We start from the raw sequence: 18,010 nt of genomic DNA, 5'->3' as shown, positions 1-18,010 counted from the left end.
TCTGATTAAACACGAAAAACACTTTCCTAGGCTGAAAAATGCGTCAGATATAGCCAAAATTAGCTTCTGGTGGCCATCTTGGATGCCATCTTGAAAATATCAAGTCTTTGAAAATGATGAACTGATACTTTAGTCTGACGTATATGAATCAGTGACCTCTAAATCTGATTAAACACGAAAAACACTTTCCTAGGCTGATTAATGCTTCAGATATCCCAAATTAGCTTCTGGTGGCCATCTTGAAAATGACCCCTTTACTGGGGTCAGATTTTACTAGATTTTTAAAATGTTATTAAGTACATCTAAAGGTATCATAATCAGTTGAAAAACCTTTTGTATCAATTTTTTTGAGGTTAGGTGTTTTTTTTTCATATATTGACCCGCCTAAAGATTCTGATGAACTTTAGCTTTGAAACATCGCTATTTTACTTAGCCTGCTGTCATCCATCTAGCTAAAAGCCACCTCCGTCATATGCTACAATGTTGCAATGTTCTGAACGTCTGCATTTTACAGCTCGGATGCAACGTGACAGTTCATTTAAACTTCACAACGAGTTTGGCGAATTAATATACAAGTGTGATACGGCCAAAAATGGATCAGCAATGAAGAAAAGTGATTGATAATGACTGACTGACTATTATTGTGTTACATGCTTCAAATGTAAAGCACTTTCAGCTGCATTCTGTGTATGAAAGGTGCTATACAAATAAAGCTTATTATTATTATCATTATTATTATTATTATTATCATCAAACAATACAATAATACAATACAGAACATACGATAGATAAGACATTTATACATATAAACGTGTGTGTGTGTGTGTGTGTGTGTGTTTGTGCTGAAAATGGTAGGTATTTCATATGTATAGTGTCTAATCACTGTCCCTCGCTCTATGGCATTCAGTGACATATTTAGCAGCAAGAGCTGCTGTCTGTCCTTGCTGTCCAAGTAAAATAGGCAGTACTTCCTGTTCTCCCAGGTTTCGGAACTCCGGGATTAGGTTGGTACATTTATCGAAGTAGGTATCTCTAATAGGTTCATATTTCTTACATTGAAGAAGAAAGTGCACCTCCGTCTCAACCTCACCTGTCGTACAGTGACCACAGACTCTTTGCTCTCTTGGCAACCATGACTTTCTTAATCTGCCTTTTTCTATGGCTAGGCTGTGGTCACTGAGTCTGTATTTGGTCAGGATCTGTCTCTGCTTTATATCTCTGACAGTAGAGAGATATTCTTCTAATTTATATTTAGATTTTATAGACCGATAACATTCTAGTTTGTTTTGTTTTTTTGTTTCATTATGCCAATGTTCCAAATATTTTTCTTTAGATTTCTGGATAATCTGGTTGAGATCTAGTCTTAAAGTAGAGCTTGGCTGAGAGAATGTATTAGTATTTGTTAGCGGGGGATTACTTAGTCTCAGTACAAGCTGACTCAGAGGACTCTTGTCGGGGTTCAGATCTTGAGTTTTTGCTGCGATGAAATGCAGTGTGTCTCTGGGACTTATTTGGAGATGCTTTAAGAATTTAAGTGCTCTCTTTTGTATGTTGATGGCCAATGGGAATCTGCCTAATTCTGCCCTACATGCATTGGTTGGTGTTTTCTTTTGGATTTTTAAAATTAATCGACAGAATTCTGCATGTAGGGATTCTACAGGATGCTTGTCCCATCTAGTGTAGCTGTGCACACTGAGTGGACCCCATACTTCACTTCCATATAGCACAATAGGCTGGATAACACAATCGAATATTTTGCACCAAACTTTAATTGGTATGTTTACAGTATGTTCCAGAAGTTTCTTTTTATTGCATATAGCACTCTGCGAGCCTTTTCTTTTAGAGCATTCCCTGCCATGCTAAAGCTCCCCGATGCAGTTTTGATCAAGCCGAGGTAAGTGTACTGCATCGTGTGATCTAGGGCGGTGCTGCCTAGATTGAAAGGGTATCTGTGTTCCTGACATCTGGGCTTCTTTTGGAATATCATAATGTTTGTCTTTTTTAGATTTACTGTCAGGGCCCAGTGCTGACAGTATTTCTCTAGCAGGTCCAGGTGCTGCTGTAGTCCCTGTGCAGTGGGAGATATCAGCACCATGTCGTCTGCATAGAGGAGGAATTTAATTTCTTTTTCTTTTAGGGTAAGGCCAGGAGCTGTAGACTGTTCCAACTGGACCGCTAACTCATTGATGTAAATATTGAACAGTGTTGGACTGAGGCTACAGCCCTGCCTCACCCCTCTTTTTTGAGTGAAGTATTCTGTAATTTTGTCGTCAATTTTCACAGCATTTCTGTTTTCAAAGTACATTTCCTTAACTAAATGGTAAACTTTACCCCCTACACCGCTTTGTAAAAGTTTATAAAATAGTCCTTCTCTCTCTCTCCCTCTCTCTTGCACACACACACACACACATCATGACATGACAGATCTAATCCACTGATTATACAAAAATTCAAACTTAATTAATCTTTTTGAGGATTAAGGATACATATCCATTAAGGAACGTTCCCAGAATGTTCCCTAAAGGTGTAGTTTTGTGCAACTATTAGGGAACCTTTATGGAACTCCGCTTCGCATCGGGGCCGTTTTACAACCTCGACCATGCATTAATTTCAGTGAACAGACCATCGTGTCGTCCATTATCCCTTACGTGTGATACAGATAAAAAAAATGGATCTACTTCATACAGTAGGTGTGCAAATAACATATGGTTAATGGTTGTTCTAAATTACGTAGGACAATGGGAAATTCAACCAAGCAGTGGAATAAAGAAACTTAATGTTTATGCAACGTCTGTAGGGATCTGTAAATGGTATCACTGTGGCACTCTCGAATCCCATTTTGAGCTGCTCCCGCTACTATTCCAGTCTGAGGGTGCACTGTCTGAAATGTACAGTATATATGTAAACTGATTTTTTAATATTCCGTGTATTTTATCTCTCTTGTTTTATGTGTGTATTTATGGACTTGAGTCTGCTAAATAAAGCTTCATTCATTCATTCATTCATATTGCAGCTCACCAACATTCGTGTTATAAGCCCAGCAACACAAAAATGGAAAGAATTTGTTTCGGTTGCAGCTAAATCAATTCTTTGTTGAAGGGGTAGGTCTATGCTTCTGGAGTTAGCATTTCCCTTTACTTTTTAAAAAATTATGCATCTTCATTATGCAATTTTATTAAAACAACACCAAAGAGTTTTTTATACCTTAAAATAATGTTTCCAAAATCGTTTCAGTGGTTCATCAACTCGTAACAGGGTGAACGGCAATCTTGCATTCGCTTCGCGGCCCTCTATCGACTATAACCGCACTATGTAAGTTTGCCAGATCGGGTAGCGGATCTGTAGTTCGATGGAATGAGACATAAGAAACTACAAATTTGACTTGCATCTGATGTCGCAATACATCGTACTTTTAGAAGTCATGGAAAATATTCTACCTTGTCTGTGGACATCGTTATTTGCAAAGCCGGTGCTGGATAAACAAATAGTGTGCGTGCGACAGAGGGAAAGTTCTTTGGTGTTGCTTTAAATCTTGCCAGGTATATGTACTGTAATAACCTGCAGGAAAAAAACACAGAGCATACTCAGAGACACCATGCTCATCCTCTGCTCAGACAACTTACTTGGTCTGGGCACAGACTCCTATGACTTCTGCATAAAGATCTGCTACAGTGAGCATATTGGCAGTGTTGGGACCATTGCATCTGAGGAGACGAGATAGAGCAATAAAATGAAGTGCAATGAAAGACTAATAGAAACATGCAAACAATCAAACTGTCAAAGAAGGAAAATAAGGAAGTCGGGAAAAAAAGAAGAATACTCAGACAGAGGCAGAAGGACAGTCAACTGACTTAGCCTATGTGAAGAGATCCTCCTTTTCTATCTTACCCCTCTTTGTATTTAAAGTGCTTAAATGCCAAGTTAAGGACTTCATTGACCAAGTCATCAAGGACTGGATGGAGTGTCATCTAGTTATAAAAGAAGACTATGATTAGAACATTTACAAATGCTACTGTCACCATCACAAAACAACAGCAACAATTCCATTACTGCTATATATTATACTATTATGGGTAAGGCTATTTGCACGCCTGGTACAATTAGCAGTGTATGCTATTCGTACCCTGGTGCAATAAGAAGTGAATTCTATTCGTACCCCGGTGCACACAGCAATGTGCTCTATTAGTACCTCGTCTGGTACAAATATCAGTGTATGCTATTTGCACCCCTGTGCATTTAATCTGGCATATTGATCACACAATGTAATAATATTTTTTTTTAAAAACAAGCAACATGTTTTTTTGTTGTTGTTACATAACAGAGTGTGAATAGCTCAGCTGTGTAATAGATACTCTGAATAAGGTATGCTGTTTGCATCAATGTACAGTTAGAAGTGGATGCTATTCGTACCCTGGTGTTTATAGTACTGCATGCTATTTACACCCTGGTGCATGAACTAGCTAATTGTTGCAATCAAAACTTCCGTTTGAGAACCGATTTCTTGTTCAAATTGCGCGCCTTCTCTCCAGAGACGTTGGTACACATGCACACTCACTCTGCCAAAACGCACGGGAACGCAAATCACACGGGAATCGAACCCCGGTCTCCCGCATGCCAGCCCTTGTCTGTAACCACTGCACTATCTGCTTCCACAAGGAAATGAGGTCTGCAGGTAAACTTATAGTTTATAGGCCTGAACGTCATATTCACAAAATGTCTGTTAGCTATCAAACCGATGGTTGTATGTGTTCACTGAACAAAGATTATGAAAATAAAACACAACTTTTCCATCTCAAATTTAATTTGAACGATATTAGTGCTGAAACCGTTCAGAATTCTTCACTTTCTGCTGACGAAAAAACGAATGTCGGCCATGTTTTTGGGCACGCAAGCAACATGTTTTTGTTGTTATGTAACAGGGTGTGAATAGCCAGTTGTGTGACCAAGGCTATTCGTAGCAGGGGTAAGAATAGACACTCCATACTATTATTATTGGCAGTTGTAGCAGTAGTAGTAGCAGTAATCATCATCATCATCATCATCATCATCAACATCAACAACAACAACAACATAATCATCATCATCCAGGTTGCTTGTGTGGCCATAGAAATAATTTGAATTAGAGGAAATGGTAATAAGGATAAAATACCTGCTTTAAAACCTCTATTAGCGCCAGAGAGAATATGAAGTCAATTGCCAGATCTCTCCTCTCCAGCAAATAATCCTTCTGATGGTCATCGCTGAGAGGGAGACCATAATAGACATCACTCAAAAAGACAGCAGAACAGCTTCAATAAGTGTTTCTTAACTGGTGGGCCGGGACCCAAAAGTGGGTTCTGGGTGGGTCATGGAGCTTGTGGTTAAAAATAAAAAAGAAATAAAAAAATCACCCATTTAAAATGCTACCTTATCAGATTGGACCTTTATTTGATAGACTTTATTTGTATGTCAGTCATTTCTATGGACAGAACCAATGTTTATGTGACAGATGTTAGACATCATTTTAGCGGTAAAAGCAAGTAGGCTACGACCCTGAATATTTGAAGTAGGATATGGATTCACTAAAATTGAGACAAAATGGGACAGAAACCCCAGTGTGCGGTGTTCACTGAATTGCTGACACATGAGAGAAAAGGCCTCATGGAAACAAAGCACCCATCAAAGACAAACCTGTCAAGTACATTGAAAGGTGACATCAGGAGTTGAAGACTTCACAAATGTAATGCCAAACATCAGCATGTTCCAAACAAGTAGGCACTTTGTGTGTCTTACTATGTAGCTCACCGTAACCGTTGGCTTGATCGCTAAAAAAATATATGGGTTGTGACTTAATGAACATAGGAAATTGCGGATCCCAAAGCCAGACCAGTTAAGAACCACTGTCTTAAATGATACACATTATTTCTTGTTCCTAGATTTTATCATTACTTCTGAAAAGTGAAATCCATGTGCAGTGTAAAAAGGGACCTCTGTGATGGACTTTGTTTATTCTCACTTTTTGGACTTTGTGCTGTGTCTTGGTCTGGAATCATCCTCCATGCCATTCTGCCTTTTGTACCAGTCAAAGAGTGTGCGCAGGATAGAAGGCAGGCAGTATTCAGCCAGAGAGCTCATGGTACTAATCAGCTGTAATGAGACATATTCAACTCAGGGAGCAAATGTCTAACAGTCTATATATCCAGAGAGGTATGAAAAAACAAGATCAGTTCAGTAAAATCTATCATCTGTGTTGAAAAGGCTTCAGGGAAATCAGCAACTCAATATTTGTACAGGAGGACAGCAGTGAGCAGTCTAGAAATAGCAAGCAACGCAGAATGCAGTCTGTTTAGTCTTTAGTAGCTCAGACTAACTTCACTACAACACCTGAAGGAGGAACTGGGGGACGGACAAAAAATACACAAGTACCTGTGAAGCAGAACAGTAACAGAGAGAGGTGAAGAAAGGCTGTGGGGAGGAGAGAAAAGACAAGGGGGGCATTTCTACAGTGGGACATGCAAGAGGCAGGGGGGGCAGGCTGGATCTCAAGGAACACAGCCTCCCCTTTATTAAGCTTCACACAAACACAGCTCTGTCCCCTCAGCCTCACCCACCCACACAACTCCATCTATCCCTCTCCTATCACCTGTCTGATTTATAGTCTACTTGCCAGTAAAATTAACACAGAAACATTGTATACACATGCTGACATGCATGTTGGACAATTTACATAATTATCACAATTAGCATAAATTCGAATACACTGAAGTGATTTCGGCTTTCTTTTTGTTATTGAGGATGCTGAATCAATTTCTGACAAACCAAAAGTGATCCAGACTGGACAGCATCAGTATACACAGAGCACGCTTTTTTAATCGTTTTTATCCAGCCACAGACAGACAAATAGCCAGAACAGAACAGAAGGGAACAAGTATGTCACCTGAATCAACACGTATTCTCAAATGTGAAATTGACTTTTCTCTTATATGCTTATATTCATTCTCTATTTATTATTCACTTTATTGAGCTTTGCACAAAAATGCCTATGTATCATACTCTCTCTGCGTGTACACATGGCAAATACTTTTTCTAGAAAAAGCAATAAGCCCCAAAAGGCCATACACTGAAAAGTGGGATTTTCGTCCCCGTAAACGCCTGTAAATCTCCCTAATTTTCAGCAGTTAATGACAATTTACAGCCTGCAAACATCGTGTTTGTCTGTGCTACATATTGTCGGAAACAAACTATGATGTATGTGGAGAGCTTGTGGAGTGTACTAATGGCTCTAATTAGCATATGAATGCAGTGAAACCGCGCGCCTGGCCTGAATTTCCTTGCTCAGTATTGGATGAAACCACTTCTTTCAAACAAGAAAAATCACTTGTGATATATATATATATATATATTTCATATGATATGCCACTACACTAGTATTACCATCAAAGACATGAATAAATTTATTGAGGAAAGGAACATTTGCCAGGAACATGTTTAAATGCAAAGAAAGAGCTTTATTAAAACAAACGTGAGTTAAAACAAAACAAAATGTACAAAGCGAGATCTGCCCACACAACATATGGGTAGCTCACAAGAAGCCCAAAATCCTAGCTACAGCTCTGTGAACTGGCTGTTTGCCGCCTCGGAGCTGTATGTAACTGGCGGTGTTCTGTCTGAGGTAGGCCCCTTTTGCAGACGCTTAGGCGGGGATCACATTAGCCAGCGGCAGATTTCCTATTGTTCTCTATGGTTCGGCAGCGGAACGGTGGCAACGCTGGTGTAACGCTAGCGTTGAACAAACTGAGCGTTGAACTTGGTTCAACTTTCAAAGCACAACACGAGTGTATTTAATTGACAAACCGTTTGTGTTGCTTAGGAACGAGATCAAACTTTTTATTTAAGTGAAATTTCTACAATATCCCAACCTATCCCACTCTGGTATTTAGAGTTGTTTCGTTAAGATAAAATTTAAATTTTGGGTTCGGCAAAGGATGTTTTTTGCCTTTTTTATTCATGCCCTTTACAATCTTAGAGTGTGGAGTGGAGAGTGAGGGAGTGAATGAACCAATTACAGTGGGGGATTATTAGGGAGCCAGATTGAATGAGCCAGGTTGGAAATTTAGCCAGGACACTGGGGAATCCCCTACCTTTGCGATAAGTGCCATGGGATCTTTAATGACCACAGTGAGTCAGGACCTCGGTTTAACGTCTCATCCGAAGGACGGCATCTCCTTCAGTACAGTGTCCCCGTCACTACACTGGGGCATTTGGGATTGTTATTTTTGGCCAGAGGGAAGAGTGCCACCTACTGACCACCCACCAACACCACTTCCAGCATAATGACGAAAATCCCACTTTTCATGCAGTGATAGGTTCCAGTGATTTTAGAACATCTTAGGTGTCTAACATCATGTTGTGCCTAACAACGCACCTTAACTGTTCTAAATGCACTAGATCCTATTAGTGGGGTTGTTTAAGGCTCAGTCATTTCAAGTTTGTGTTAAAGTTTGGTTTTCACTTCCAAGTTGAAGTTTAGGGTCTATAGAACAATTTGAGTCCGAGTGTCAAACACACAGATAAAAAATGGCCTCTGGGTGGCGCCGTAAAATATATAAACTGCTACAACTTTTCATTAGATTATCCAATTTTAACATATGAGGTATGTATGGATTCAGAATTAAAAGGAGAAACTGGTGTGCTAAGCATTTGGTTACCAGATTAAAAACACACTTTATAATAAACACACTTTTAGCCCATGGACAGCAAAATTGTGCTTTTTTTTAGATAAAGGGTGGACATTTTTAACTAAATTCGTTGATGCAACAGTTGCTTTTCTGGACCAGTGAGTGACATTTGGGTAATTTTCTGCAGCACACCTGATGATCTCTCACGGCACACTAGTGTGCCCCGGCACAGTGGTTGAAAAACACTGTCGTAGGCATAATCCCTTGCATTGCCACAAACAAACATTAGGCCTATGATATCCCTAGATAGATAGATAGATAGATAGATATACTTTATTGATCCCTAGGGGAAATTCAAGAAATGAAATTTTTCATGTAGTCCAGGCAAAGTAAGGTCTGACCCAAAACTTATTGCAACAGAATTTATTTTCACATTTTTATATTTCAATTGGTGATTTAAACACCATAGTAAAAGTCCATGAAAATCCAGTTGGTGGAAATATGTTAAAATGAGGGTTGTTTTATGCATTATCTTTCAGCAAATACTGACAAAAAATTGCATTAGAATGTTGTAGAATAAGCATTCTAGAATATCTGATTTTTAGAATATTGCATTGTTGAGGAACATTCTTTTATTTTCAAAGAGTTAGTACATTTCTCATGCTTATTTCAGACTGGTTTGTTGCAAAATTGGTGTCTTTTTTTACATGTTGGCCCTTTGAATCAATGGAAATGGTTGTTGACGGGGATTGACTGATAGACTGTCTGTCCAATCAGGGGGGCCTGTATGATGCCTCTTTACTTTGTACAATTTTGGCTAAAACAGTAGACAGTATGTTTATGTAAGTGAATGAAGATAAATTATAAAGGTTGAAGATGGGGTTGAATGGGTGTTTCTGGGCTATAGGGCCAGATAATAGCGGTATTAAACCGATGATGTATCATCTTGAGGGTCACCATGTCCCCAAAAAATCTTCAAAAGTGACCTCACTGCTAATAGCTTATTTAGAGGGCATGCAGGTAAAAGCCTGTCCAGCCATTTAACTACTAATGTAAACGGCAGGAGTTACTGAATGGTACAGTGACTTTGTCTGGAAGTGTGGTCTATTGTCAGAAGAAATGAAAATTGAGCTCTTTGGCTAGAAACTTTAGATGTGTTTGGTGTACATACTGTAGAAGAATGGCTATACTGAAAAGAACCCCATGCCTAATGAGAATTATGGTGGAGGGGCTGTGCTATTGTGGGGCTGTTTTTATTCCCAAAGGCCTTGAGAACCTAATTAAGGTGCATGGTGTCATGAACACCAAGAAAAACCTGAACATTTTTTCAAAGGAAATCTGCCAATCTCTGCCAAGACACTAAAAGTTGGTCATGATTGGATCATTCATCAGGTCAATGAACCAAAGCAAATGTCAAAACAAATATTGTTTGCTGAACACAAAATCATGCTTCAGACATTGCCATCTCAGTCCCCTGATCTAAACTCCATAGGAAAACAATGGGGTGAGTCAAAGAGGAGTGTGGACCTAGGAATCTGGACGATCTGGGGAGATTTTGTAAAGACGAACGGTCTTAAATCCCTTGCTTTGTATTCTCCAACTTTATGGGGTTTTATTGGCAAAGGGAGGCTTAAGAAGTTATTACAAGCACGGGTGCCAATAATTGTGAGCAATGTGTTTTTGTTACAAATATTTATTTCTTTATGAGATTTTCCTTTTTCTCCAAATAAATTTGCTTCCCTTCAAGGTTGGATTTTTCCTAATTTCTTTCATTGTGAGATTACAATAAATCACCAACAGATTGTTTTTTTATACCAGTTTTTAGTCAACTTTAACCGAGGTGCCAATAATTCTGGAGGGTATATAATTGCTATAGTTATTGCTATAATTTTAAACTATATTTTCTGATTTAAAGCTGAACAACTGAACAACAGCTGAACTACAGCTATAAAATTTGAGCCCCTGGCCCTCCAAAGGTCTCTGCACGGCCCTGATATAGAGAGCTAGGCAATGCACATGATGATGACTGAGCTGTAATGGGTCTGTTGCCTATATAGACTACTTTAGGCTATCACGACTACATCATGACTACCTAAAACCGTCTTTATTCAGAAACTGTGTCATTGGTCATTGACTTATGTACTCAAAAATAGCCCTCTAGCCTTTTTCACAAGCCTGTATTACGCAATGGGTTCCTCAAACCACGCACATTATTATTGATTTACTTTCTTCCAGATATAAAGTTCTTTTGTGATTTTTTTTGTGAATAAAATGATGGCTTGATTGAAAAAAGTTGGTACTCATGATCCTAAATTCATAAACTCAAAGTTGCAAGTTGGGTGCTTAATATCACATTGGCTTTATGCAGCCATATTTGTGTATGGGTATCCTAGGTATCTTTGTGCTTCAGGGATATTCTGAACAACGATCTTAAAACGAGTTGAGTGATTACCCAGGCTTTATTTACAAATAACTTTAAAAATGATGTTTCATTGCAACTTTGAGGGCATTTCCACCCTTTATCTAAAAAAAAAAAGCACAATTTTGCTGTCCATGGGCATAGACAGCAAAACGTAGACAGCATATTAAGATATTTTTTCGTTTTGTGGAGCGGCACCGGTACCACTGTGTAGCCAAGCCTTAATCGTGGTAATGTTTAATTATGCATGATTTATTTTGTTATTGAATTCGTAGGCTGGGATTCCTCTCGGCAACAATTATGTTTAATGGTAGCCTCCTGCTTTTTCAGAAAGGGCAGCAGGCAGGCTACTGACAGAGCGATGTACAATGGCAGAGTGACGCACAGTGGCTGAAAGTGGTACTAAAGTTTCACCGAGCTTCACGCCGCGTAATGCGAGACAACATACACACTGATTTTATTAAAAGGATATGAACACAGGGACTCGTGAGCAGTTAATTTACTATTGTGGGGCATAATTTTTTTTATGATTCTCGAAACCCCATTCATTCACGCTTAGGGATTTTTTCTTACGAACCGGAACATGCAAAAATGCTAATTGAACGCATACAAAATGACGGTAGTGTCTACCACACTCTATTACCCTTGTGTATGAAATGTGCTATATAAATAAACTCGTCTTGCCTTGCCTTATTTTAGACTAGGCAGGATTTTGGAAAATGTGCTTATTTAAAGTCCCGAAGGCAAATCATGTTAATTTTTGGCATACAACATTTTTAGGGGTTTTGAAGGGTGCTGAATTCAAATCTTCTGTATGCCAGGCTCAAAAATGTCCCATAATGCCTCAAAATGGAGAAATCCAATATAGCCGCCGCCGCCAGGTCAAAATCTAATTAATCACTTACTGTATCTTTTGGACTGTATAAGGTAAAAAACCTGAATGTAATGTGCTTTTATAGGTTTTCACATATAGGGAATTCAATGCCATGCTCAGATTTAAGATCAAGACTAGAGAAAATGCTTGAAATGAATGTACATGGTTAAAATTGTTGTCTCGGATAATGAATAATTCATGAAAAAGAGGACCATGAAACAGGTTGATGGCTTTCTGAAGAATTTACTTGAAACATGTTTAGAAGCAAGGCTGATTACTGTATTTTAACTATCTATTTATATTATTTATCTGTATTTTAACTATTTATTTAGTATTTGAATAAAATGCTTGAAACTCTTAAGCTAAATGCCGAACTGTTACTACTAGATTTGCCTACTAATGAAATATTGTACCTGAGGCTATTGTTTTGATGTCCAGTGTGCTATGATGACATGTTTGCCCATCCCACCCCTACCCTTACCCCTACACACACAAATACCCATATGTAACCCTGAATGAGGCCACACCCTCTACCTATACACTGAGGAGGCGCTTGTGAATTATGTTGCCCCCACTCACATGATGCTCAGCAGTAACAGGTAAACTATAAAATAATATCACAACAATGTGTTTAGGACCACGTAATACGTCGGTAATAGCATGTGAAGATTGTTATGTGAGGATTATGTATAGGCTAACTGAATAATTAATATATTATAAGAAACTAAAAACACGTTAGCTAGTTAGCCTTTGTGAATAGGAAGAAGCTAACTAGAGCCTCCACTCTCCAGGATGTGGGCCCCCTCTTGACAAGATGTTGCCCACAGCATTCAAGGCCCCCGGCACATGAACTGCTCTGAAAGAGCTGAACAGGGGATGAGCCCAGAGCCACAGGTCTGTCGCCAGGCTGCAAAGACCTGGAGACCCCAAGCCCCCCTGTCTGTTGATGTAGGCCGCAGTCACCGTGCTGTCGGTCCTCACCATCACATGTTGGCCTCTTAGCCACGGTAGAAAGTGCCGGAGGGTGAGGAGAGCGGCCCTCAGCTCCAGGATATTGATGTGCTGGGATAGCCAAGGTTCTGTCCAGAGATCATTGATGCCCTGACCATCGAGAACGGCGCCACAGCCTACTGGGGATGCGTCTGTAAATACGACCCGGCGACGAATCACCGGTCCCATGGCACTCCCCCTCTCTGTGTTGGCGGGATCTCTCCACCAGTGTAGGGCCCTGTGAAGCCTGCGGGACACAGTCACCTTGGCCTGGGAGGGCCTTGGGGCACAGGCCTAGGCTCAACAGGCACCTCTGGACTGGGCACATGAGAAGGAGGGCAAAGGGGACTACCTGCACCAATGCCACCATAAGGCCCAAGAGGCGAAGGCAGAGTTTCCACTCCACCTGGGCGTGCAACGTGAAGCGACTGAGACATGCGGCGAAAGACTGCTGTCTCGCCGGTGAGAGAGTCACGGATGCCCTCCTGGAGTCCAGGACCATGACCTGGGAAGGCTGGAGCCTGCTTTTCTTGGGATTGAGGCGCAAGCTCAAGTCCTGAATGTGCTTTAACAGCAAGGCCACGTGTAGTCGGCATTTCACTTCTGAGGTTGCACAGATGAGCCAGTCGTCTAGATAGTTTAATATCCTGAGCCCCCGCTGCCTCATGGGTGCAAGAACTGCATCCATGCACCTGGTGAAGGTTCGGGGGGCCAGAGAGATTCCAAATGGGACGATATTGACCCGACCCTCAAACACAAACCTCAGGAACCGCCAATGCCCCGGCCAGATGGGTATCTGAAAACAAACTGGTAGCAAACCAGTCCCCTGCATTGATGGCCTGCCGCACCCTCGGAACTGTGATGAATCTGCACCTCAGGGACCGGAGGTACCCCTGAGGTCTAAAATAGGACGAAGGTCCCCTGTGCGCTTGGGTACAAGAAAATAACGGGAGAAGAACCCCGCTTGGGGGTCTGAACACCTGACTTCCCTTATCGCCCTCTTATCCAGGAGGGTGGATAGCTCTGCACGTAAGGTCTGAGCGTGCATGGCACTGCTCACCAAGGTAACCGTAGGTGCCCTCGTCACATGGGGTCTGGTCCTGAACTGCAGGTGGTACCCATGGATCATGGTGGAGAGCACCCATGGATCCGCTCCTAAGACCAGCCAAGCCTTCCTGCATCAAGCTCAGAGGCGAGGCTGGCTGGCCCGCAGATTGTCAGGAACGACGAGGGCGCCTGGAGGGGCCACGGGCAATGTGATCCTCGCCTAGTGTAGCCTACTTCTTCATACCAAGAAGTTTAAAGAATTAAATAGAATAGAATGGATTAATTACTAAATAAATAGGTAAATATGCATTATTAAATACATAGTTAAAATACAGATAAATACAGATAAATAATATAAATAGATAGTTAAAATAGGCATTTAGCTTTCAAACTTTTTTTCAAATACTAAATAAATAGTTAAAATACAGATAAATAATATAAATAGATAGTTAAAATAATTAACCTTGCTTCTAAACATGTTTCAAGTAAATTCTTCAGAAAGCCATCAACCTGTTTCATGGTCCTTTTTTCATGAATTATTCATTATCCGAGACAACAATTTTAACCATGTACATTAATTTCAAGCATTTTCTCTAGTCTTGAACTTAAATCTGAGCATGGCATTGAATTCCCCATATGTGAAAACCTATAAAAGCACATTACATTCAGGTTTTTACCTTGTATAGTCCAAAAGATTAAGTGATTAATTCGATTTTGACCTGGCGGCGGCGGCCATATTGGATTTCTCCATTTTGAGGCATTATGGGACATTTTTGAGCCTGGCATACAGAAGATTTGAATTCAGCACCCTTCAAAACCCCTAAAAATGTTGTATGCCAAAAATTAACATTTGCCTTTAGGGTTCATTTCTTTTAAAAATTGACCTAGACTATTTGCTTTTACTTATGGTTTTGGGATGTACTTGATGAGATGATAATCAATTTATAAAAAGCTGTGTTTTATCTGTCTTTCCATTTGGCTGTTATTGCTCCCACAGTGAGCGGTACTGGCGACGGTGAATGACACAATCTTGTGAGCACTAATGATGCTCATTAATGTGTTCTCTTGATTCTGAAATGTAGGCCCAATATACTAAGCAAAGTTTGTCTCTATAGGCAACTTTAGGTCTCCCAAATCATCTCTCCCCTATGGTGTCCCCCTGGGCTCTGTCCTAGGACCTCTGCTCTTTATTATACTTCTGTGCTGATGACACTCAAATCTATATCCACAGACCATAGAGCTTAGATCGGGCCCAAAACATCAAGCCCGACCCAACCTGAGCCCGGCCCGGCACATTAACTGTAATGAAACCTGACACATTTTTAATACGTGGGCCGTTATAACTGACGTTCTCAACTACAGTTCTGAGTTGTTTGAACTACAGAAATCTGGTTAGAATTATCTTAAAGAATAATGCAACAATGACAAAGCATGTAAACTGCGTTGTTTGTTTAGTCAGAATGGAATGGATCGCAAACTTTCCTCCAAACTTGCTCAAAGTTCATTTGACTTTAAACTTATTTTTATATTTTTTCTTTACATCTCAAGCTCCATGTTGCATTTAAGCTACACAACAGAGCATAGCAGGCCCGGTGTGATGCGTGCAAGTGGAGGAGACGCTGCGCATGTGTTAGATTTTGTAACTTTGTAGCTTAACTTGTGCAACTTTGTACACATTTGTTACTTAGGCCTACTTTGCTATATATATATATATATATAATATTTCTCCCCACCCAATTAGGCTAATAAAGAATTGATACAAAATAATAATAAAATGCTTGATCAAGGGGTTGGGTGACATGAAAGGTGCTTATAAAAAGCATTTATTGTTATCATCATAAGCATATAAATAACCTGAAAATCTACTCAGAATTAATCAGACAAGACTAGTATGCAAGTCCAGTGCGTGTGATGGTATCATTGTAGACAACAACATAAATGGCATATATAACATAGTGCACAATTCATTGATGTTATCAATAGTGTAATATTTAAATGTGAAGTTGAGTTAAAGTAAGAAAATAACCGGTGTGACACACAAAAAACATACAGAATATGCCCTGACAATGGCACAGGGTCATTTTTTCGAGAATAGGGAGGTAAATCATATCATAGCGGCAGACCTCTACTCACTTGGTCAAACTGGGGGTCTTCACCTCTCTGGAGAGACTTGGATAATGGCTTCTCCTGTTTAAAAAGGTGCCCACCACAGATAGTGAGCATCTCTGTACTGGGCACCACACAATCAAGAAGACATTATGTGGGTACATCTGGCCTCTTCGTATGGTTATGCCTCTATTCGTTGCACTTTCTTGGACTGGACTGTAACGGCAATTATGTAAAAGCCAATCACATTTTCACAACACAATCACAACCACTGGGTGAGTTGCACAGTTTTAAAAATTAACGTTAAGGGTTGTTTTAAGGACATGTTTGTGCATGCCCATAGCCAGCCACTCTGAAACAGTCAAAGGCTATTCAAAACGAGTCAGAAAGTCGAGACAGGACCCATCGTCAAAATTTCGGTGTCCACCACTCTAGTTCATCCAAAACAAACCAGAAAAGGGACTCAAAGTGCTAAATACCGGAATTCTCCTTTAAATGTTGCGATCGTCATTTCCGTGAAGTGCACGGAGTTAGTGTTTGATATGAGACAACACTATTCTGTTAAAATGTGCGTACTCCGCCAGTAAGCACACAGTGCACATAGGGTGCTGCACGAAAGTGTACTCACGAAAGTCCGCCAATTGAGACGCAATCATAATTATGGCAATGTGACGAACTATTCAACTGATTAGCTGAGTTAGCTGCCGTTCTAAACGGGCATCAGTAAAATTATATGTTGCGAGTAGGCTACTTGAGAGTAGACCAACAAGTAACCAAATTATGGCTATAGTCATGGCTATAGCTCATTATCTTATAGGTTGTTTCCACCGACTGGCACAGCTCAGTTCGGTACAGCATGGCACATAATTATTTCTGTCAAAATTGCCAGGCCAATTACACTCCCAATGTGGACTGGACATTCCACTAAATTTAAATAAGCTTTTTGCCAGTGACCATGTGTTTTAGACTATGATAATAGGGCCCTTCATGTGCAAGAGAAATAGCCTATTTGACCAGGTCAGTTAACAATGAGAAGATGGTGTCCATTATACTATATCAGATACGTTATATCGGTATAACAGATATGCTTATTTGCACCCAAACTAAGCTACAAACAAATTCTGTTTTTAACATAATATTGCGAATGATTAGAACTATCCAGCAAAAAAATCATGTGGAATAGCATTTATTGTGAATAGTAACGTTATACTGGAATAGTATACTTGAAATAGTAGTCTTATATTGTGAGTAAATGTATCTGTGATTTACTTATAAAAAAAAAAAACACCTCCCAAGCCAAGATCAGCTCTCAATAAATTTTGCAATCCTGCCTGTTTCACAGACATTTTTTGTTTTGATGTCAGAGCATCTAATTAATTGACTGCGATCGGGGTGTGAAGATTTCAAATAATTCAGCAGGACCTCTCCTTTAAATGACCTAATCTGAGCATCAATGGCACCAAGATGGAATTGAAGTTAAGGTTGGATGATTGTTCTGAGGTAGACATTGAATATCATAAAATTGCTCACCAGCGGTTCAGCCATGATGATGCTAATCTTGTGTTCAGACAGCATGGTGAAGTTGGCAAAGAGGCTCTTGAGGACGTATTCGCCTGGCTTGCTCTCTGGGTCGATGCAGATGGGCATCATGGTTGGAAGAACTCTGTCTCTAGGTGGGAAGCACACTGGAGGGATGGGTGGCTTAGGATGGGCCAGGGGATGCTGAGGACACACCCAAATACAGAAATACAGAAGTCTTATTTATTTTTGGTAGGCTTAGACTCAGTGCAGTGTTGTTATCTTCACAACACCAAACAAGGAAGTGCAAAAAAAGTGATTTTTGAAGGTACTGCGGTGGTTTGTGAAATTTTTCAGGAAACTATGATTATCAAATTTGCTGAAAAGTTGCTGTGGTTG

At 40.1% G+C, this 18,010-nt stretch overlaps 1 protein-coding gene across 1 annotated transcript in view; it reads right to left on the bottom strand.

Moving 5' to 3' along the window:
* The window catches only part of LOC121683381 (protein furry homolog), a 227,594-nt gene extending 209,784 nt beyond the window's left edge, over positions 1 to 17,810 (bottom strand). The window contains exons 1-6 of the mRNA XM_042063004.1: positions 17,624 to 17,810; positions 16,121 to 16,174; positions 5,996 to 6,126; positions 5,150 to 5,240; positions 3,889 to 3,968; positions 3,624 to 3,704 (exon numbers count right to left, since the gene is read on the bottom strand). Coding sequence (XP_041918938.1) covers positions 3,624 to 3,704; positions 3,889 to 3,968; positions 5,150 to 5,240; positions 5,996 to 6,126; positions 16,121 to 16,174; positions 17,624 to 17,743 — 557 coding nt within the window. The 5' untranslated portion in view covers positions 17,744 to 17,810. The remainder of the gene's footprint in view (positions 1 to 3,623; positions 3,705 to 3,888; positions 3,969 to 5,149; positions 5,241 to 5,995; positions 6,127 to 16,120; positions 16,175 to 17,623) is intronic.
* Between the last annotated feature and the right edge of the window lie 200 nt (positions 17,811 to 18,010).

Source organism: Alosa sapidissima, chromosome 15, assembly GCF_018492685.1.
Source record: "Alosa sapidissima isolate fAloSap1 chromosome 15, fAloSap1.pri, whole genome shotgun sequence".
NCBI lineage: Eukaryota > Metazoa > Chordata > Actinopteri > Clupeiformes > Clupeidae > Alosa > Alosa sapidissima.
The sequence above is the reverse complement of the archived record's forward strand: the minus strand, read 5'-3'. Positions and strand labels throughout refer to the sequence as shown.